Source organism: Typopeltis vanoorti, chromosome 9 (genome assembly GCF_054136105.1).
Source record: "Typopeltis vanoorti isolate ZY-2024b chromosome 9, IOZ_Tvanoo_1.0, whole genome shotgun sequence".
NCBI lineage: Eukaryota > Metazoa > Arthropoda > Arachnida > Uropygi > Thelyphonidae > Typopeltis > Typopeltis vanoorti.
In genome coordinates this window covers 102,232,767-102,255,957 of record NC_143557.1, presented here as the reverse complement: position 1 = coordinate 102,255,957, position 23,191 = coordinate 102,232,767, and the positions used below count along the sequence as shown (strand labels likewise).

Here is a 23,191-nt window from a genome sequence, read left to right as displayed (position 1 = left end):
GAATTAATTATAGTCACTTTTCATGAAGGGCATTTCCCCACTTAAGTATAACGTCAATTTATTCACAAATTACAATAGTTCTCGTTTAAAGTAACAGCCATGAAATAGAAATATTTCATTGTGGAGTTAGAGTATCTAATGTTTTAACAGAGATTCTGAAGTTTACAGGTCGGATTTTAATCTCTATAGAAGCCAGAGAATAATGGTATCCTTTAAAGGTTCTCCAGTTGATTCCGTTAGCATACGAAGTATGGTTTCCTCTAAGATAAAGTCCGTTAGGATTAGAAGAATGGCAATTTGAATACCACCACGCCCCACTGAACTCTTGAGCGCAACTTTTATCATATACGTCATTGTCTCTGTCTTTGGTGGAGAACTTTTGTCCATTCAAGTTGCTGAATGAGTCACCTAAAAAGCAATATAAATATATTTTATTTATAATTTATAGTGAAAGAAATAATTATCTTAAAAATATTAAGTCTATATAGCAAAATAATTTATCAAAATATATTGTAATTAAATAGAGACAATACACCACACTATAATATTCATTAATATTAATTAAATTTGAAATGAAAAGAAGATCAGGAGAAATAACGTCAATGTTCGAAATGAGTAAATCTATATTTACAAATTTGTACTGTGTTAGATTATCATTTTTGGATTTTTACTAATTGAAATGTAATTTAGAAATTATTTAATAATATAATTAAAACATTTCATACCCGCATCCCCGGTATAATCCAGAACATGAAGTTTGTAGAGATATTCTTCATTTTCTATCCAGAAATCATCGTATACAGCAGTCGCTGATGTACCTTCAATGTCTTTCATTTCGAATCTGATAGAATTTTCCCGCTGACTTGTGATAGCATGTATTTTGTCGTTACCTGTACAATCATTAGAATAATGCCAGTTTTATATATATGATTTACATAATATAATTTATCCGACATACTCTATATAATTATATATATATATAATTATATAATTATATAATCACCACATATATATATATATATATATATGTGGTGATCAGCTTTTACTCGGTTGTTATACATTTGAATAATATGTAGATTTAATAACTATAAAACCGAGATAACATATAAAGATTTTAATGACAAATACTACTAGTTTCGGCATATAGCAGCCTTCTTCAGGTATTTATAAAGGAATACTAATAAACATTGAATTATTTAAACAAACTGGAAATTACAGGTACAAATTGCCTCACATAATCGATACATAAAAACGTTGTATTTTTTCAAGTTGTTCCAACTGGCGTGCCATTGTTTATTGCAATTGTGCGTGCAGGTTCACGTGAACGCCAATATTGAACAACTGCAGAATGGCTATCTGGGATGTTATAACTTAAATTGTTGTTTAAGTGGACCGGGTTCAGCAGGATTTCTCTTGATTCTACAATTTTCCTCTCAAACTCATCATCACAGCGAAAGATATTTTCTGATCTATTCCAGCAAACGGAGTGGCTTTGTTGGTTATCATTAGGATTATTTGAAAAAAGAATATGACTGGATAACGCCGTTGCATGAGATCTTTTGTAAGAGATGTCTCTCTTGTGCTCTTCTATTCTTTGCTCAATAGATTTGTTTGTTTGTCCAAAGTATGGGATATTGCAATCGCACCACAATTTATATACTCCAGGGTACTTAAGGTTGTGATGGGTAGGTTTTGGATGGCTGATTAGAGAACGAATTTTAGGAAGTGTGGTGAAGAAGGTCCTGATATTATATTTTTAAGGACTTTAGCTATTTGTTTGGAGACTGTGCTAATGTATGGAATGGAGATGCTACCTTTAAAATTAGTAGTCTCTGTTGTGCACTGCCTAGGAGGATCCAGAAGAAATTTCTTAATTGTTTTTTCAGAGTATCCATTTTGTTTAAAAATAAGAGTGAGGTGATTCATTTCTTTTCGAAGTTCATCTTGTTCATTTAAGAGGGAACGTGCTCTGTATCCTAAGGTAGATATGGTTCCAAGTTTTTGTGGTGGAAAATGATGAGAACGATTATGCAGATATCTATTGGTATGCGTAGGTTTTCTGTACATAGAGATTTTTAATCTTTCAGAGCATCGTGTAAGCATAACATCCAAGAAAGTTAAGGAGTTATTATTTTCTAAATCAGCAGTAAATTTTATATTAGGATGTTGGATGTTTAGATGACGAAGAAAATCTGTGAGAGATGTGTTCCCGTGATTCCAAATAATGAATATATCATCAACATATCTTTTCCAAACGTTTGGTTTAAGTGAGAAGGAAGATATGGCTTTCTTTTCAAAATCTTCAAGGAAGATGTTAGCTAGCACTGGAGACAAAGGATTGCCCATTGCCAGGCCTTGTTTTTGTTTGTAAATGGAGTCCTGATATCTGAAGTAACCAGAATGAATGCAATGCTTTAATAAAGTGAATTTTTTTGGATAATTTGTCCTGTAGTAATGTAAGTACCTCGTCTGTAGGAACGTTAGTAAATAAAGATATAATGTCAAAACTAGCTAAAATGTCATTTTCATCGATGGGAATATCTTTAATATGAGAAACAAAATCTGTGGTGTTTTTGATGAATGATGAAGATTTATTGGAGAAACACTTGAGGTACTTTGCTAAATATTTTGAAAGTTTATATGTAAGTGAATCAATTCCTTCCACAATTGGGCGAAGAGGGGTGTTTTCTTGAAAAAAACAACGTTTTTATGTATCGATTATGTGAGGCAATTTGTACCTGTAATTTCCAGTTTGTTTAAATAATTCAATGTTTATTAGTATTCCTTTATAAATACCTGAAGAAGGCTGCCATATGCCGAAACTAGTAGTATTTGTCATTAAAATCTTTATATGTTATTCGGTTTTATAGTCATTAAATGTATATTTTATTCATATATATATATATATATATATATATAAAATGTGATGGAGAATGTGCAAGTCGGGGATACACACACACACACACACACACACACACACACACACACACACACACACACACACACACACACACACACACACACACACACACAAAAAAAAACAGTTAACGGTGGTTTAACTTGTGTGTCATAATGTCAGGATTATATATTGTAAATATATGGAAATATAAAAATTAGATACAGAATTGTAAATATAAATGTTAATCAGATTATTTAGATAATTCATATGATATGTACATCGTATGCAATAAATTCCTCATGGTAATGTATTGCATACAATGTTAAAATAACGTGTGTACATATTTTTCTAATATATTTAAATTATCTCAGCTTTCTTTTGTTCATCGAATTAAATTATCTGTTGCTAGAATACGATTGATCTTGTTCACTATTGGGTTGTTAATATCCTATAAACTATAACAAAACAAACACACACACACATACTACACAACTAGTCTCAGCTTGTATCAGCCTTCGTCAGGCGCACATTAGAAAAAAAAAGAAATAACAAGTAAAACATGGAAGAAATAACTGTAAACAACACAGAAAATTAGTGTATATATATTTCAACGTTGAAACGTTGAAGTCAACGTATTCAAAACTGTTCCCTCGTTGTCTTTATTGTTGTATGCATACATGCGTATAGCATCTCGTGAACGCCAATATTTGACGCAGCACAATGACTTTCTGAAAGGTTGTACTCAGGATGTTGTTGAAATGTAGGAGGTTGAGAATGATTTCCTTTGATTCTATTATTTTCCTTTCTAATTCATCATGGAGACGGAAAATGTTATTAGACTTTATTGTCCCATAGACTGTATGGCTAGGGTTTTCTTCATTAGAATTGGGCGAGAATAAAGCATGACTAGACAAAGCACTGACCTGCATTCTCTTATAAATGACGTCTCGCTTGTGCTCCTCAATGCGTAACTCGACTGACTTCTCTGTTTGGCCAAAGTAAGGTATGTCACAGTAGCACCAGATCTGGTAAACACCAGGATATTTAAGATTATGATGTCTAGGTTTCGCATGGCTCACTAGGGAGCGGATTTTTGGAAGAAGTAAATAAAGTTTTTATGTTGCATTTTCTAAGAACCTTGGCTAATTTGGGTGACACAGAGCTTATGTATGCTATAGAAATATTACCTTTTACTCTATTGGTTTCTTCATTATGGCGACCAGGAGGACTTAATAGGAATTTATCAGTAGTCTTTTGAGAATAACCATTTAGTTGAAAAGTAGACCTGAGAAAATTGAATTCTTTATTAAGTTCTATCTCATCATCAAGAAGAGAGCGAGCACGATGTCCTAGAGTAGAAATGATCCACAATTTTAAGGAGAATAATGATAGGTATGAAAATGAAACATAGGGAGGTTATTATCCCTTTTTATAAGGTTACGATTTGGTCACATGTTGACTACTATGCACAGATTTGGTCACCTGCATTTCTGAGACTGGGCGGTAGTGGAGAGGATTCAGAGATGAGTGACCAAGACTGTGATAGATTGAAGGTGTGTTGGTTGCAGAGTTTAACTGACAGACAGAGGAGAGAGAAGATATGATCGAAACTTATAAGTTACTAAAGGGATTCTATAAGATTGACACAAAAGAAATATTTCAGTACATGGAGAGTAGGGAAAAAACAAGAAGTCACACTTGGAAGTTGTCGAATAGTGTGGTTACTAAGAGTGTGTGGATTAGGTTTCTTACTTGAAGAGTGGTGAATGAGTAGAATCAATTACCAGAGGTGGTTGTGAGCACTCACTCAGTGAATAAGTTTAAGAAGATGTATGATAGGTATTGCGTTAATGGATAGCATGGGTCTCCCATAATGACTCTTCGAATTCCATGGAGTACCTTTATAAATAATAATAATAATAATGGACAAGATTGTTTCCATGCATCAAGCGATTCGAAAATACAATTACTGATGTATTGTGGTGTGATTACATATATCTGATGGTTCACGTTCATTTTTGTTGTGTTGAGATCTTTTTATTGAACTAAGTTGGAGTCTTTTGTTTCACTCTGGCAACCTATCTATATCTTCCGAGCTTTTTATTTGTATAGACTTTGAAGTCTGTGACTTTCTCAAGAATATTTTGCCGTCTTTGATCCATAAAAATTGATACTTTTTCTTGTTTTTTTCTTTTCTTGCTTGGTTCAAAAGATTCTGATTGAACGGTGTTAAGTACTCAGATAGAAAGATTGGCCTATTGTCTTACGATGCATTTAAATCCTTGACTACTGGTTTTTTTCAGTCTGCTGGCTTTTATGAGATTGTCTCTTGTAGCCTTGCTTGTCAGACGAACTATGACTGGTGCAGGTCGTGGCAACCCTTGTTTTTTGTTCTTCCTGGGAATTCGATTTATGGTCTGAATATCATTATGCTTTAGGGGGATGTCAATTGCATGGCCTAACTTTAAAACTACGTCTCTGAGATTTTCTGTGGATTCAGTTTCTGGAAGACCGTTTATGACAAGGTCTTCTTTATGTTGTTCTTGGTTTAAAACTTCGTATTGTAGTTTCAGGGAATTGAATTCTTGACGGAGTTCCCTTGTGTCTTTTATCAATTTGTGCTGCCTGTCAGTTAGTGCGTTAATGCTGGTTTTAATATCTTTTACTGTTTGTAAGACTTCTTCGACTTTTGAATTATTAAATTTAACAAACTCTTCATATTCACTAATTTTTTTGTTATTTGCTTATCAAATAGTTCTTGGACAAGATCTACCAAACTGGATTTTATATTTTCTAAACCTTTTTCTAGTAATAAATTTACGGAACTCATATTATAAGACTCACCGGTATTTTTTGTCTGTTCAGTTCATCGTCCGATTCTGCTTCCGGCATAATCAATTGCGTCGTAGGTGGCGGCGTTTCTTTGTTCTCTCTGCAGTATAGGCATTTCCATTCCTCTCGATTGACATTGGATTTGTGTTGCCGTGTTGTTTCTGAAAGTCCGGACATGACTTCCATCGGACGATAATTCCTTCAGGCACTTGTTGCACTTCATGGGTCACCTTTCTTCCCTTGGACAACTGTAAAGATGGCGACGTCCTTTGTTCTATGCTCGTTAGTGACCATGGTGAACTCTTCTCAATTTTCAAAACACTCAAAATTTGGGTTTCACTTGGCCGATTTCGATGAATTATATATCACTTATAATAATAATAATAATAATAATAATAATAATAATAATAATAATAATAATAATAATAATTTCATATCCGTTTTTTCTTACTACGGTGATTTTCTTGTCTGTCTAAAACACTACGTTAATCTTTAACAGAAGACACAGTTAATCTGGAAAAGTATCGTTGGTAAATGACATCAAGTAGTGACAATTGGCATGAATAATATTGGCAATATCATAAAATACTTATATTTTTCTATTATTAAATTAGTGGTATCATTTATTGAAATATTAAATTATTATTTTTAAGATTTTCATTAATTTTATTTTGTCTTGGAATTTTGTGGTAGACACAAATATTACATGTATAAGGATATATGGGGTAAAATATATGGGATAAGAGTAAGGATATTATATTACATCATTCACGTTATTTTCTGTATTGCTGTTAAAAATGACAAAACAATGTCTGGAGAATTATTAGTTTAAAAATGTATCACTGAATATAAGATGTATTTTCAGGCATTATTGTTTTCTAACATAAAAATCTTTCATTTGTTTTATAAAATACTTAATTATTTGCTTTAGTGAGAATCTAAACAGCAAACTTTCCTTCAGACATGAATCGAACTTATTTCGAATGTGAATATTAAAGAGGAATGTAGTCAAATAAGCTGTTTTGATCAAACATTAGATAAATTATTAACGGGATTTATCCTACCTAACCAGAAGTCACGGTCCAGTTCTCCAAAGCCGTTTTTATATTCATTCCAGTCTCGATAGAAATAATCTTGTGGTCGTCCAAAATCTCCTCTCCTCTGAATGACCTAATGAATGATAATAATAATAATAATAATAATAATAATAATAATAATAATAATAATAATAATAATAATAATAATAATAATAATAATAATAATAATAATAATGTGATATTGTATTGCTACTTCTTGCAGTTTTACAAATTTGTTAGTCACTGTTTGTCAGAATTGACACTAAAATTCTACTTTAAACTGGTAATGATTTGTCATTATTTTTTTACAATCCCAAAACAAAATCAAATAAATGCTTTTGCCTCTCATTCCCTTTGTTGCTGTTCTTTAGAAAAGTTTTCAATCTTAAATGTATTTACTGAAGAGAATATCTTCTGGTTTTGAAATTCAGTATTTTTGGCCTGGATGAGTGGATGGGATTTTCCTACAAAATACTTTTCGATTCCAGTAATCAGAACGATGTTGTAATCACATCTAAAGTTAAAAATTATCTGCTACTAGAATACCTTTACACACAATATACCATTATACGATTTGAACTCATAGTTAGGAAGTGGACCTTGCTATTTAATGCATAGTAATAAAAGTGACTCGATTATCTCAATATTTTAGGTATTTTAATATTTCTGATTTCTAGTACTATCAAAATTAATGTTTCCAAATTCCACCATAGGGAATGTTTTATTTTACAGAAGTAATAACTGCAGATTATATAAATCCTTGCCCTTCGAATCCCATTTAGAACGCGAAACGCGAATAACCTTGATCAGAACTTTTCACCTAAAGATAAGTTGCCTGTCTAAAATCAGTGAATTTTGGTTATAATTTGTATGCGAAAAATGATTGTGAAATGATCATGTTTCTTTTTGGCACACACACACACACACACACACACACACACACACACACACACACACACACACACACACACACACACACACACACACACACACACACACACACACACACACCAAAAAAGGGAAAGTGTGCACTATGCATTTTACTTGTTTATAAAAGAGCTATGCAGTATGAGAATAAAACTTAAGGTTTATGAACTATTATAAAGTTTAATAAAATAAATGCAAGCTAAAAACTTTCATGAGTCATACTCTGTGCATTATCTAATGTTCAATTTAAAAAAAATAATAAAAATCTAATAGATCTACAATATTTGAATATGCTTGTGCTTCTTCCCTTCGCTGCATAATTCAGGAAGCGCATGCACAAAAATACTTTTGTTAACTTTAAACACTGAAAATAGTACACTGTCTTTTATTTTTGTACTCTCTTTTGCACTTGAGTATCATAAACGTGTTATCTAGTTTTACGATACTAACAATAAAACATGAATTGTATGGACAAATAATAATAATAATAATCCCCCCGAAGGAACACGGCCTTGTCGTGGCGGTGGGACTTGCGTACTTCAGTGAAGTTGAGAGCTATTCTGGCGATAACATAGCTGCTGGCAGGGCCACCCTTTTTAGGCAGGTCTCAACTGAGGAGCCAGACTAACAGTGTTCCATCCCCATCTTAATGGTGAAAAGGAAGAAGAGATCCATACCGGATCAGTCTACGCCCGGGTCATCAAGGACTGCGCCAGATGTTGGGGATCCTGAGCATCAGGCGACAAGTGGACTACAGGACCCAGCTCTCCTTGCTGGGCAATCAGGACAGGAAGCTGAAAAGCGATGAAGAAACCGAACGTACAAAATGGACTATAGAAGGAAACAGAGAAGTTATGAAATGTTTTTACAGATCAACACCAGAAAAACGAGGTTTCAGAAAGCGTATGCATTTAATTTGGAAACAAAAATTCCCAAAATCTGCAATAACAGAACAAAGACTTATAGACCAAAAGAATTTAATTTTCCGTAACAAAATATTTACTGAACTTGAGCTGCAAGAGTTACGTAATAAACTAACAACTCCAGTAACAGAAAATCATCAGGAGGTAGCTATATCAAACGTTGGAATTCAACTCAGTAAACATCAAGCTGACGACATACATCCGAATGTTTTGACAGACGTGCAGTGTAAAATGAAGTCAGGGATATTGGACCATATGAACTGCATAAATGACCGTATAAGACTACCATCGTTAAAAGCTTTACCAAAAATCTAAGCTAAAACAGCTCCTCTTAGACGCAAATGCTGTAATTGAAACCATCACAACCAACAGTATAAAGGAAACAAATCAGCTCCTATGCAGCACAGCCTATATCATTTCAGTGAAGCTTGGTTGCAAACCGAAAGAGCAAAAGCCGAGGATGAAACAATCTGCTACATGGAAAATCCGGTTAGAACGAAAAGTCAACAAACGTCGAGCTGAGCAACTTAAAGAGTTTTAAAGAAGGACGGTTGAAAAATAATAACATCAAAAACAAACTAACTATAACATATAATTTGGCCAACAGAACAATTGCTGAAGTTACCGAAAGGTTAAAACAAAGAATTTCAGCGACTGCACAGAAAATTAAAAGATATGAAGCAAGAATAAACCAATATGTACAAAATATGCTATTTCGACAGAACCAACGTCAGTTCTTTCAGTCTCTCCAGATAAATATAAATGCAAACCATCATTCACCAGGAAAAGAAGAAACACTCAAATTTTGGAAATCTATCTGGGATAATTCTATAGCACACAATAAAGATGCTTCTTGGATTAAGGAAATAGAATCAGAAAAGAAACAAAAACAAATGCAAAATGTCATTATCACTAAAGAAATGGTCAGCGCACAAGCTAGAAAATTAAAAAACTGGAGTGCACCTGGCAAAGACGAATTACATGGATTTTGGTTAAAACATCTAACCAGTCTACATGATCGAATGACAGAACAATTTAATTATTTGTTGCAGTCAGAATCAGTGGAAAACTGGATGATATCTGGGCGCACTTTTCTCTTCATGAAAGATAAGGATAAGGGGTACAGACCCAAGTACCTATCGTCCAATAACATGCCTACCAGCTATGCTTAAGCTGTTCACTGCAATCATAGCAAATTCCATATAAAATTACTTATCAGATAAGCAATTTTTAAAAATCTAGTGGAACAAAAGACCAGATCTTTATTAATAAAATGATTCTCAGAAACTCAAAAAGACGAAAAACTAACTTAAATATTGGCATGGCGAGACTACAAAAAAGCACTCAATTCCCTCCCACACTCCTAGATCCTAAAATCACTAAAACTATTTGGAATTAGTAAAAACATAAGTTCGTTTCTGGCTGCTGCTAAGAAATCATGGAAAACAACTTTAATAGTGAATAATGAACGATTTTTGAGATATCAGCATTAAACGTAGAATTTTCCAAGGTGACTCCTTGTCACCATTGCTCTTCAACATTTCTTTGATACCTTTGTCAATGATTCTGAAGAAAATAAAACTCGGATATGCAATTCCTAAATGTAATATTAAAATTTCCCATCTGTTGTATATGGATGACTTGAAGTTATATGGAAAATCGGCCCAGTAAATAGATTCTATATTGAAACAGTTCGTATTTTCATTGAGGACACATCAAAATGGAATTTGGTTTAGATAAATGCCTAATTTTATCTATTAAACGAGGAAAAATTAATGATACTAGCAGTTGTAATATTTCTCTTGATCAATATTACAACTGCTAGTATCATTACAACTGCTAATGATACTAGCAGTTGTAATATTGATCAAGAGAAATATATAAAAGCAATTTCAGCTGACGAACACTAAATACCTAGGAATATTAGAAGGCAATGATATTCTCCACTCGAAGGTTACACAACAGACAACATCAAAATACATCAAAAGAGTTAGAAATATTCTGAAAATTGTGTTTAATCCATTTAGTTTTACTAAATGGATTAAACACAATTAGAGCAATGAATTCTTGGGCAACAACAGTGATTCGATACACAGCTGGCATAATAGATTGGATAAAAGGCCAGGACAAACTGGCCGCAAAACTAGAAAACTAATGACTATGCATCATGTATTACATCCACAAAGTGATATATATATATAATAGCTCTGAGCCAATGCTTTAAGCAATTACACAAGAGGGCCTTCTAAAAGTAACAGGAAACAAATCCGATTACAAAAAGGAACAACAAAATAACCGATATGTACTCTGGAAAAATAAACCCTTACTAGGGCAATTTCTTCGAGGTACTGAGGACAAAATTGACGTGAACAAGACGTGGCAATGGCTACAATACGGATACATTAAAAAAGAAACAGAAGGATTTATTCTAGCAGCTCAAGAACAGGCATTACAAACTAATGCAATCAAAGGAAAAATTTTGAACATCAATAATAACAGCAAACGCAGATTATGCGATCAGAAAGATGAGACTGTAGAACATCTAATCAGTGTCTGCAGCAAAATAGCTCAAACTGACTATAAATACCGCCATGATCAAGTGGCCAAAATAATTCATTGGCATGAATGCAAAAAATATGACTCTCCTACTTCTGATAACTTGTGGCAGCATAAAATAGAGACTGTATTGGAAAACGAAACAGCAAAAATTCTCTGGGACTTTAGAATACAAACTGATCAGCATTTGGAACACAATAGACATGACACCACAATTATTGAACATCGACTGGTTTCGATTATTGATATCGCAGTACCCAGTGATAACAACAAAGAAATGAAAAAAAATTACTAAATATCGAGATCTGGAAATTGAAATTGGCCGACTGTGGTTTAAACACACCAAAAGTCATCCCAATAGTTATCGATGCACTTGGATCAACTTCAAAGAAGCTGTCCAACTATTTACAGCAATTAAACATCAACGAAATGACCCCATATGACCTACAAAAAACAGCAGTACTTGGAACAGTCCATATTTTGCGACGCTACCTGACGGACTGTTCTTAGATTCCTGGATAGGATCTGAATTGTTCTGTATCACCAGTCAAATTCTTGTTTATATGATATCTTGTTTTGACTGTGTATATCAATTATGTGAATAATAATAATAATAATAATAATAATAATAATAATAATAATAATAATAATAATAAAATGAAGACAAAGACCAAGTTTTACAAAGAGATATATTAAAATAATCTTATTAATGTATTTTCTTTACATTTTATTTATTTAAAAGTGAAAACACAAACCGTCCATCCTCCTCCATCAGTGGTCATATCACAATAAACATCTATATTTTCTTTCAATCCGCGACTTCTGGGCCATATTTTGTACATCCCGCTGTTGTTGCGTCCTTGTTCCATTATTTCAGCACAATCTATAGGTCTTGAGCGACACTTTCCACAATGTACTGTACAGAGAAAAAAAAATCACCACATGATCCAAATAAATATTACCAGAATTGTAAATTTAACCACGAGGGAATAGTTTTAGTATTTTATTATTATTATTATCAAAAATATTATTTAAAATAATTAATTTTATTTCTGTTATTTACGTTATTGGGATGCTGTCCGGCGTAATAGTCCAAATTTCAAAAAATTTGAAAGAAATCCTTCATATAAATCTTTAACAACTGAGGAGTATCCCGGAATAACTGATATTATTCTTTACTTAAAAACATACTTTAATTAGAATGATACTGAATACATTTATAATTTGTAATATATTTATAAAATTTGTAATATATTTATAATAGAATTAAATTAAAATAAAATTGCTATATTAAATGCTAATGACTAAAATTGTTGTATTCAAATATAATTGTATTTTGCATACATGTATATTTTATAAAATATTTACCATCTATGCATAACACATTCCGTACCTTTATTCAAAATATCATTCATTGCAAGAAATGCCTCATTAACTTTCTCGCGAGATGTCTCGATATCACATTTGGTGTTCACTTCTGTACATGCATCGATAGTCACAAGCAATCCTAATATCAGAAAACTGCTGAAATATATCATCATCTGTAAAACAAGTTTATTAAATTATCATTATTATTTAAAGAAGTAATTTAATTAAAATTAAATAATTCCATTTAAAATTAGTACATTAATAAGTAATTTAACCAAAATCCTCAGAATTGCTTTGAAAAAAATGTATACGATTTTATAAAATATACACGTATATTTGTACTAAAAATCGTAAATAACATCCTAAATTATATTATTATTTGTCAAACAAAAACAAAAACAAATTCTAGATCATTTTGCACATGATCGTTGCCTTTTATCACTAATACAAATAAGGTAATAACAGTTAGCAATTTTTGTTAGTTAGTCAATAAAATCATGCAGAATTTTTTTCTGGTACTCGAAAATCACAAATGACAATATGAATAACTATATTGCATTATATTGAAAATAAAGTAAGAAAACTTTATAATAGTTTAGCGCTTCGTTGCCTTATAGTCCTTATAAGGACTGGCTTAAAGGGGCAAAGCAGGAATGCTTTTCAAAATCACCGTTATCTGTACAGGACAGTGTAGGGATAAGGTATTATTGAGCAATTAAAGCTCTGATCACGGCAGGAGAGTAACAGTAATAGCCGAGCCTCAGTTAGAACTTCATTGGCTACAGCATTGCCATCCATTACCCTCCAAGGGTATTGGATTGAATGAATCAATCACCGCATCTCACGGTTGATTGATTCCCAATCCTTCTTCTAGCGCTTCGTTGCCATTGACCATTGACGTTACTGACAGGACGGGTGAAGCACAAGTGCTTTTCATATTCCCCTTTATCTGTAATGAGAGTTATTTGGGAATGGGAGATTTGTGAGCAATTAAGCTCGCCCTCTGAGGGCAGTAGTGTTAGCTATGATCAGTTGAGAGAAGAATAGCCTTCGGTCTTTTGTGTTTGTAGTAATCAGTCTCATTGTAATTGACAGCTTGCACGATTAGTGGGTTTGAATGTGAACTTGACTTCACGAAGAATTTATCTGCAAGATCACGAAGAAGGGAGGAGATGTATGGAATGTCGGTTTCTCGGTGAATCTGTGAATTTCTGACGAACCACGGTGCATCCAGGATCATCCTAAGGCATTTGTTTTGGATTCTCTGCAATTTTGAAATGTTTGATCTTGAAGTGTGACTCCATGCTGGTGAGGCGTAGGTGATGACTGGACGTATTACCATCCGGTAAAGAAGCAATTTATTATGTAGGTTCAATTTGCTCTTGCGGTTGATCAATGGGTAGAGCTGAGCTATGACTTTGGAAGATTTGGAACAAATGAGATTGATGTGTTTGTTGAAAAGGAGTTTCTTATCCATCAATACCCCAAGATATTTGGTATCTGAATGCCATGGGATCTTTTGACCAGAGAGCAGGATGTCTTCTTTGTGGCAGATCTTTCTTCTTGAAAACATCATGGCTGAGCTTTTGAGGGGGTTTACTTGAATTCTCCAGTTGGTGAACCAGTTTGCTAGCTCATTGATACTTCCTTGGAGTCTAGTGATTGCTAGGTGAGGGCTGAGCGATCTGGCTAGAATAGCGGTATCGTCGGCATAAAGAGCCGTAGTAGTTTTTGGGTTGAGAGGAACATCTGCCATGTAAGTTGTGAAAAGTATTGGGGCCAGAAGAGAACCTTGAGGTACTCCTGCCAGGATTCTGCGCCTTGAAGAAACAATTCCGTTGAGTTTTACTTGCATGTATCTTTCATTGATATATGAATATATGAGTTTCACTAGTTTAATTGGGATATTGTTCTCAATTAGTTTGAAGATAAGGCCTTGATGCCAGACCTTATCAAAGGCCTTGGCAACATCCAAAAATACAGCAGCAGTATGAAGGTGCCAGTTAAAGCCATGAGTGATATGTTCTGTTAGTCGGTGAATTTGTTGCACCGTGATGTGAGCTTTGCGAAACCCAAATTGTTCATTTGGGATTATTTTCTGTTGGTCCACTGCTGTTTGTAGTCTTGATAGGATGACCTTTTCTGTTACTTTGCCAAGACAGGAAAGAAGACTGATGGGCCTGTAGCTTTGGGGAAGTTGTGGGTTATTACCAGGTTTTTTCAGAGGTATAATGTCCGCGACTTTCCAATCAGAGGGAAAGTATTGGAATCTTAAGATGGAATTGGTAATATTAACTAGATGAATTATGGCTTTCCGTGGGAGTAGCTTTATTATTCTATTGGTAATGCCGTCAGGGCCGGGGGCCTTTTTATTCTTCAGATGGGAAATGATATTTATTATTTCTGTTGGAGATGTGGGGGTGATGGTTTCTGAATCATCCTTAAGCTGACTTAGTGCATTTCTAACTTTACGATGGACTTTGTAAATAAGATTGATATTTAAGTTTGCATAAGATGGGCTGCATTGATTTTCCAGATTGTCAATTAGGGCTTCTGCTTTTTCTTCATCTGTGTGTGCAACTCCAAGATTGGTCTTTAAAGGGGGAAGTGGTTGTCTTTTGGTACGAAGAGATTTTACAAACTTCCACATGGAGTTATCTTCTGGGTTGATTTCTTTCAGTTTGGTTTCCCATTTGGAGTTTCTGTGGACCTGGAGGGCTTCTCGAACCTGTCTGTTCAAAGTGTTTAAGGTTGCTTTGTCCTGCGGGGCTCTGGTGTTGTGATATCGCTTTCTGGCCTTGTTTTTGGCTCTAATCAGGTCCATTATCTCTTCTGGGATCTTGGAAGCGTGGAAGACTGTGGTTTGAGTGACTGATGCTATTGCTGTGTTGATTTGCCTAGTTAAGTTGTTTACAGCTTGATCTACTTCTTCTTTTTTACGAATGACAGGGGGAGGACCGATGTGGATTGGAAGAACCTTAGAGAGTGTCCCATGGTATGAAAGAATGATGGGGAGAGAGTTGGTCTTGAAGTCCTAACCTGAGTAGGATGGGATTATGATCTGAGTTAAGCTCTTCTACTGTCTCCAGCTGGTATTGATATTTGATGTTTCTGAGGATAACTATGTCTAATACATCAGAACTTCCTGATGAGCTGTAGTGGGTGGGCTCAGTGGGTCCAGCTACTATTGATGAGTTGAGTAATGTGTAGTTGTATAAGGTACGGCCTTTGGTGTTTCTGACTGACGAACTGAACCAAGCCGTATGTTTAGAGTTAAGGTCTCCAGCTATAATTATGGAATCTGTGGAGCCGAGGATGGAGTCTAAGTCTGCTGTCAATAGTGGAATACTGGGAGGATTGTACGCTGCATAGATTTTGAGTTTGCCAGCGTTATTTGTGTGCACCTCCACACCCGTCAACTCCAGGTTTAGAGTTTGGGGGTTCGTCAGCGAGTTGTGGCTCGTTGCGATTTCATCGGTAACTTAAGTAATTAAATTATCTAGAACAGTCTATGGTATCTGGATCAACAATATGAATAATTATAAAAAAGTCATAAATGAAAGAAGTATGAACAATATATTTATTGTTTTCAATTATATTTTATGTTTCAAAATATTATTTCATAAATAACTTATTTCTATATATATCTATTTAAACTGAATTATAAAATAATTCAGTTTAATATAAACTCTTATAATTTACTTATGTTTTTCTGGGGTAAAACTTACTTCATTTACGAGTGATATTTGAATTATTTGAATGTCAAAATTGCCAATCACTACTTTGTCTCAACTTCGTTTTATTACGTTACCTACACCTCCCTCTCACCAACACAAAAGTTCTCAAAAAATACTTGATCATAATAAAGAGTATTCTCGATAACCATGTAAAAAATACAGACTGGAATTGCCGACTTAAAATAAATAATCCCGTAACATTATACTAGAATTTTCAACTAAAGGTCGCAGAAATATACAAAAAAAGCAACAAAATTATCTAGAACAGTCTTCTGAAAGCTACACAAATGAGGCGACAATCAGATAACAATCCATGGATAAATGACGCCATACTAAACAGTATTACTGTAAAAGAAAATCTATGGAAAAAACTCAAAAAGTCACTCAGTAACACACACATTTACAAACCATATACAAAAACACAAGAAATCAACTAACAACAAAAATTCTAGAGAAAAAAGACACTACTTCCAAAAATTCATGGAATATAAGGACAATATGAAGCAAACATGAGCTACACTCAACGAATTAATAACTCCAAAAAAAAGAAAACTTCAGCACAAGATTTTATTGTAAAAAAGCTTCGGTCAGGACACAAACCTAGAGGAACTAGCAAACGCATTCAACCATGCCTTCACAAACAGTATCACACAACTCAAAAAAGACAAACTACCAACGATCAACAAAAAACTACCGACACAAAGTCAACAACAAACGACGTATTTTCCACCCATAACAAAACAGGAACTTAAAGAAGCACTCCTACAACTAAAACCAAAGACCACTCCAAGAATAGAAAAATAAGACTCATAGACCTTATAATACACTTTGAAAAAATAAATCCAATGCTTTTGAGACTCATGAACATAATATTCGACACAGGCATTATTCCACAACAACTAAAAATTGCATAATAAGCCAATATACAAACACGGTAAAAGAAACGATACTCAGAACTACAGACCAATAGCTACCCTACCAATCATCTCAAAAATTCTAGAAAAAATAACATACACCAGACTACAGAACTATTTACAAAAGTACAACATCACCTCACAAAACCAATACTGCTTTCAGAAAATAAAAAGCATTATCACTTTATTAGAAGACATTGCAGACACAATAAACAAAGCTCTCGAAAAAAACAAGTAACCCGTCCTTATACTGCTTGACTTAACCAAAGCATTTAATACACTTGAACATGACATACTACTCACCAAACTATACTCAATAGGTATAAGAGGAATACTGCATAGATAGTTCAGGAACTACCTCTCAAACAGAACACAAGTAACAAAAAATATGTACAAGTCACGGCTGGGGTATACAAATAAAACACGGTATCCCTCAAGGTGCCACATTATCACCCACTCTATTCAACATATACATTAACGATATTTATAACATGGCCATAAGAAGTCAAATATTTCAGTAAGCAGATGACACTGCACTACTAGCAATCAACACAGACATCAACTCAGCTCTCTGCAAAGCACAACAAGACCTAAATGAAAACACAACATACTTCTACCAAAACGCAATTCTAATCAACGGCACCAAAACACAGATGTTGATTATATACACAACCAAAGAATAATGACCCCGCACCACCATCGATACACTGCCACATATACCGCTGCATTAACAACAAAAATACCTGACAATGTCCCGAAATCAAACCTGTAACACATCCAAAATATCTTGGTCTCTATATAGATTGCCACCTTAAATGGACAAAACATATAGAATACCTACATACCAAACTCCGGATCATCTCCGCAAAACTCTTCCAAGTGAAAGACATTATTCCAATTAACATAAAAACTCCTATATCACGGTATCTGCGAATCTCTACTCAGATACGGTATAACAGTCTATGCAAACACATCAAACAGCCACCTAACAAAATTAGAAATATTACATAGGAAAATTCTGTCAATAGTGATTTGGACACCTTACACGTAACAACCAATATCCTACCAGAACATGGCGACACACAGAATCCTGAGCATTAAAAATCTGAAACACTACATGACATTAACAAGGAATTACTTCAACATCATCTATCGAAACAACAGAGACACATATGGTATAACAAGACCTACAACAACTCTCTACATCCCCACACCCTTCAACAACTCATACGGTTCTTTTGTGAGATCACATTAGATACCCACGCAACTCAACAACCTATCAAGAAATTTAAAACACGTAGATAACTACAGAACATTAAAAAACGAACTCTGGAAAATATACCAACAAAGTTAAGAAACCATTAACACTAATATACAAATGTAACTAACGTTACAAATCACCAGCATCCAATGCTTACATCCCATGCATAAACAATAACAACAACATAAATAGTGAAGGCTAAATCCCACTCTTTTCATAAAAGCTAACCCAAGCTTCGAATTAGGTGGGATTAAAATACTCCTAACTCATCTACACGTAATCCTAATAATCAAAGAATACAGATTATGTAACAAAACAGTCAAAAAAGTTACAAAAGGTGTATAACAATAATGAAGATACTGATATATTATTATTATCAGTAGTAGTAGTAGTAGTAGTAGTAGTAGTTTGTGTAGGCATACGAACGGGCGCACGGTGATATCGCTGCTCCAGTTTTTTACAGTTTTAAAGTGTTCCCAAGTAACCCTACTTATCACGCTGAAGACAGTGATATAAAATTCAACAAGATCGGCTAAGAAGAAACCAAATTTTGAAGTGTTGAAAAGTGAACAAAGAGGACCGTGGACAACAACGAGCGAAGAACAAAGGACGTCGCCATGTTTACAATCACTGTAAACTGCCTGAGGGACGAAAGGTGAGTCATGAAGTGTATTAAATGCCTGGAAGATTTATCGTCCAACGGAAATAATAGAACTTGTACGAAATGCAGTAGGCCTCTACACTTAAAATGTGCCGGCTTTTCAGAAACAACCGGGCAACATAAATATAAATCTGATGTAACATGCGAGGAATGGAAGTGTGTACTCTGTTGGAAGAACAAAGAAACGCACTTAAAGCAGCCACCTACGATGCAGTCGATTATACCAGAGATGACGAACTGAACAGCCAAAAAAATGCAGGTGAGTCCTATAATTTCAACTCTTTAAATATACTAATAGGAAACGGTCTAGAGAAAATAAAAGTCAGCTTAGTTGGACCTTGTGCAAGAACACTTTAATAAACAAAACGAACAAATAACAAAAAAATCTAGCGAATATGAAGATTTGGTAAAACATAATAATTTAGCAATTATAGAAGTATTGCAAACGGTAAAAGACATTAAAATGAGCATTGACGCGTATAACTGATAGGCAACACAATTTGATGAAAGAGACATCCGAACTCCGTCAAGAACTTCATTCTCTAAAACTGCAATACGAACGTTTAAATCAGCAACAACATAAAGATCTTATCATAAACGGTCTTCCTGAAACCGCACCTACAGAAAACCTCAGAGACGTGGTTTTAAAATTAGGCCATGCAATTGATATCCCCCCCCTACAGCTTAACTACATACAGATTCAGACCGTAAATCGGATTCCTAGGAAGAGCAAAAAACAAGGCTTGCCACGACCTGCACCAGTCATAATTCGTCTTACGAGCAAGTCCACAAGAGACAATCTCATAAAAGCCAGTAGGCAGAAAAAAACTAGTTGCTAAGGACTTGAACGCACAGCAAGACAATACACCAATCTTCCTATCCGAATATTTAACAGCATTCAACCAGAATCTGTTGTACCAAGCAAGAAAAGCAAAAATAGAAACACATTACCAATTTTTGTGGACCAGAGATGCCAAGATATTCATAAGGAAGTCACAAACTTCAAAGCTGATACAAATTAAAAGCTCAGAAGACATAGAAAGGCCTGGCACTGTGAAAAAAAAGTCTCCTAATTAGCTCAAAAAGAAGCCCACAATAAAAAAACAGAATGTAAACCATTCTTGGTTTAAGCGTAAATTATTACTATGATCATTATTAATGGTAATAATACACGCTTTTTACTCTTGTGTCAATGAGAAATTCTGCAAATGATAATGATATTACGAGTAATTATAATTTGTACTGAACCATTTGAAAGAAAAAGTTGCATTGTTGCCTAAATTTTAGTATATTCAAGTAATTATTTGAGAGATAGTAAACTATTATTATTAAAAAAATATTATTAGTATCCGAACTATATAATCGTAAATTATTGTTATTTTAAAAGATAGCAAAAAACTATGTTATCATCATTATTATGGAAATTTCATTATATGCAGCACTTCGTGATGAAACTTGTAAAATAATATACTGAATGTTACTCAAGATGATAATTGTATATATGTAAATATTTGAGAGCAATAAAAAAATTAAAAAAATTAAAAAATATATTATTATTATTATTATTATTATTATTATTATTATTATTATTATTATTATTGCTACTGCTGGTGATAGTTTTAAGTTTTTAACTGAAGCGAATTAATAGCCACTAAATTTAGTGGCTATTAATTCGCTTCAGTTACGTTTTGGTATATAAAATAGCTTCTAGTAAAACGGATGTTGGAAATTTATATTAATTAATAAATTTAGTTTAAATAAGTAAATTGAAAAATACACCACTATTGATTTCATACGAAGATATTTTAGATATAAAAGGTTAAAAAGTGAAACATACAACAAAATACGAAACGTCAGTTCAGAATAATCTTTGAATTACCAAAATATAATTATATAATAATAAATTATATTTCATTAAAACCAAGTAAATTTTACAAATTATTTCCGATAGTATTGAAAAATGAAGAAACATTAAATTAAAATAGTTACCTTAGCTATTTAATTTTCTTGCAAAATAGTGAAAAAAATCAATATTTTATAAAGCCGGTGTACAAACAGAATAACACGTAACTGTTAATAAATTAAATAAGAAACGTCCAGAGAAAAGATATACACAGATATACACCTCTTCAAAACTTGAATACTAAAAAGCTGTTTCCAGTTTAACATGTCGAACCTTTCGCTTTTATGTCTCCTCTTACGATAATGATGTACCAAAGTCCATCTTTAAGAGGAAGTAATTTCCCAATACATAGCAACCTAGTAGCATTAACTTACTGATAACATTTCTTCATTTTCCCATCAAATTAAGTAGTGGTATTTTACTTTTAAGGTAGCATTTCAACATCCGAACAAATGCAATGCATTCTGTCTTCCTAGAAAATTAAAATTATGCATTTGTCGTTCTAAATATCAGAACATTGTGAAATCCGTGTAATTCCCCATGTTTATCTTCGCCTGACGGGTCATAAATCTGCAAACCTCAGTACAAACGTTATTTTTTCGAATACACAAAACATTAATCTCATAGTAGAGCGCATATTTCAGTTTTATTTTTATTCAATTGTATGATCTCAACTTCTCCTTGGGCTAGAAACTTTTAATTTATTGATTTAACAGAATAAAAGGTCATTTACCTCATCGTTCGGAAGCTAAAACAGATTTTATATCTTCTCAATGTACTCTGCTTTCATTCTTTTTAAGATCCCCGTATGAGGGAAGAGTTATTCTTATATAACTTATTAAGGTGTAAAGAAAGTTTAGAGAGAGAGCACAACGCTTGTAATCGCTATCTCAAAGACAAAAAGCTAATTATACGCATTTGATGGATAATATAACTAACAATGAGTGAAATGTGCTTTTGTGTATATTTTTAATATTCAGATTATATATACTGTCACAGAGAGAGGGAATTATATAAAAAGTAGGAATAAATGCAGCATTAATAGAAAAAGAATTTTAAATATAAACCATATATAAAGCTCTTAATGTATACTGCATTATTATAATCGTGGGATGTTTTGAATCGTAACTATAAAGTAAACGTACGTTTTTATGAAGACTAAAGCAGAGTTTTACGATACAGTAAAAAACAAAAAAAGAAGAAGAAGAAGAAGAAGAAGCAAACCCGAAGTGAGTTTAGATTTCTGAAATAATGTGCTAAGCTCTTCCAATCTGGGCATACCCAATGTATGATGCATGTGTGTCTTCAAGGCGTCTTTGACAATGCTAGCCTGAGCTGGAGAAACGTTGGCCTCTAAATAATTAATTTAGTTAGTAAATTATTTATTTTAGTTCTAGTTCCACTTAGTTTTTGTTCAAAAAATTTCAACATTAATTATTCCAACACTTATGGAAATTTGAATATGGAAAAATGCATTGTCAGCAGATTAATTTTTTATCGTCTTTACACTCTTTCGAATGTACTCAATTGCCATTAAGCCCATAGCAATAAAGAAGGATATATTCAGCAGAGTGAAAACAAAAAAGAAAAAAAACAAAAGAAAAAAAAAATCTGACATCAATCTTTCAACTTATTACCCTCACTTGGTTACTCTGTAAAATAATGAAAATTGTCAACTTCTGCACTTATTACAAGTCCGTTAGTTAATCACAGACAACAGGACACTAGAATAGTCTTAGATAATTAAACAAAGATCAGTTGTTGTATGCGTCTCGTGGAGATCGTTTTGTTTACATTCAAAGATTGCCTTATTCTTAATCATTCCTTAGATTAAATTTAAACTTGGTAATAGAAACTAAACAACAGTTTCATTAATTTCACTTGTCGAAAGATGGAGGCAAATATATTGCGACATCTCTGGAAACATGAATTAGATCTAATATGCAATATCAACTTTACCTATATAATTTTACATCGCCTAAATAAAGCCTTTTAGCTCTATCTTTTGCAATTATATTTACGCGCATACGGAGAGTTCCCTTACGAAAAATACATTTCTCTTACATTTGACTTCCTTAGTACTGAATGAGAATGTTTTATCATTTAAGGTTTCTGCCTGGTCTCTGAAGAGAAT

General features: G+C 33.4%; 1 protein-coding gene across 1 annotated transcript; it reads right to left on the bottom strand.

Annotated features, from left to right (window-relative positions):
• Positions 1–41: 41 nt before the first annotated feature.
• Positions 42–21,308, bottom strand: LOC150103331 (techylectin-5A-like). Its single transcript, XM_090397846.1, has 6 exons — positions 21,144–21,308; positions 12,607–12,754; positions 11,969–12,129; positions 6,796–6,901; positions 726–890; positions 42–408 (listed from the first exon to the last, which is right to left on the bottom strand). The coding sequence occupies exons 2-6, from the start codon at positions 12,752–12,754 to the stop codon at positions 116–118; spliced, it is 873 nt and encodes a 290-aa protein (XP_090253972.1). The 5' UTR covers positions 21,144–21,308; the 3' UTR covers positions 42–115.
• Between the last annotated feature and the right edge of the window lie 1,883 nt (positions 21,309–23,191).

Bases quoted from the DNA above. Each gene is read 5' to 3' on its own strand.
- LOC150103331 (XM_090397846.1), bottom strand. From the start codon at position 12,754: ATGATGATATATTTCAGCAGTTTTCTGATATTAGGATTGCTTGTGACT. The intron at 12,130-12,606 runs GTACGGAATGTG...TTCTCTGTACAG, and splicing joins GAATGATATTTTGAATAAAG to TACATTGTGGAAAGTGTCGC. The intron at 6,902-11,968 runs GTTTGTGTTTTC...ATCATTCATTAG, and splicing joins CTGATGGAGGAGGATGGACG to GTCATTCAGAGGAGAGGAGA.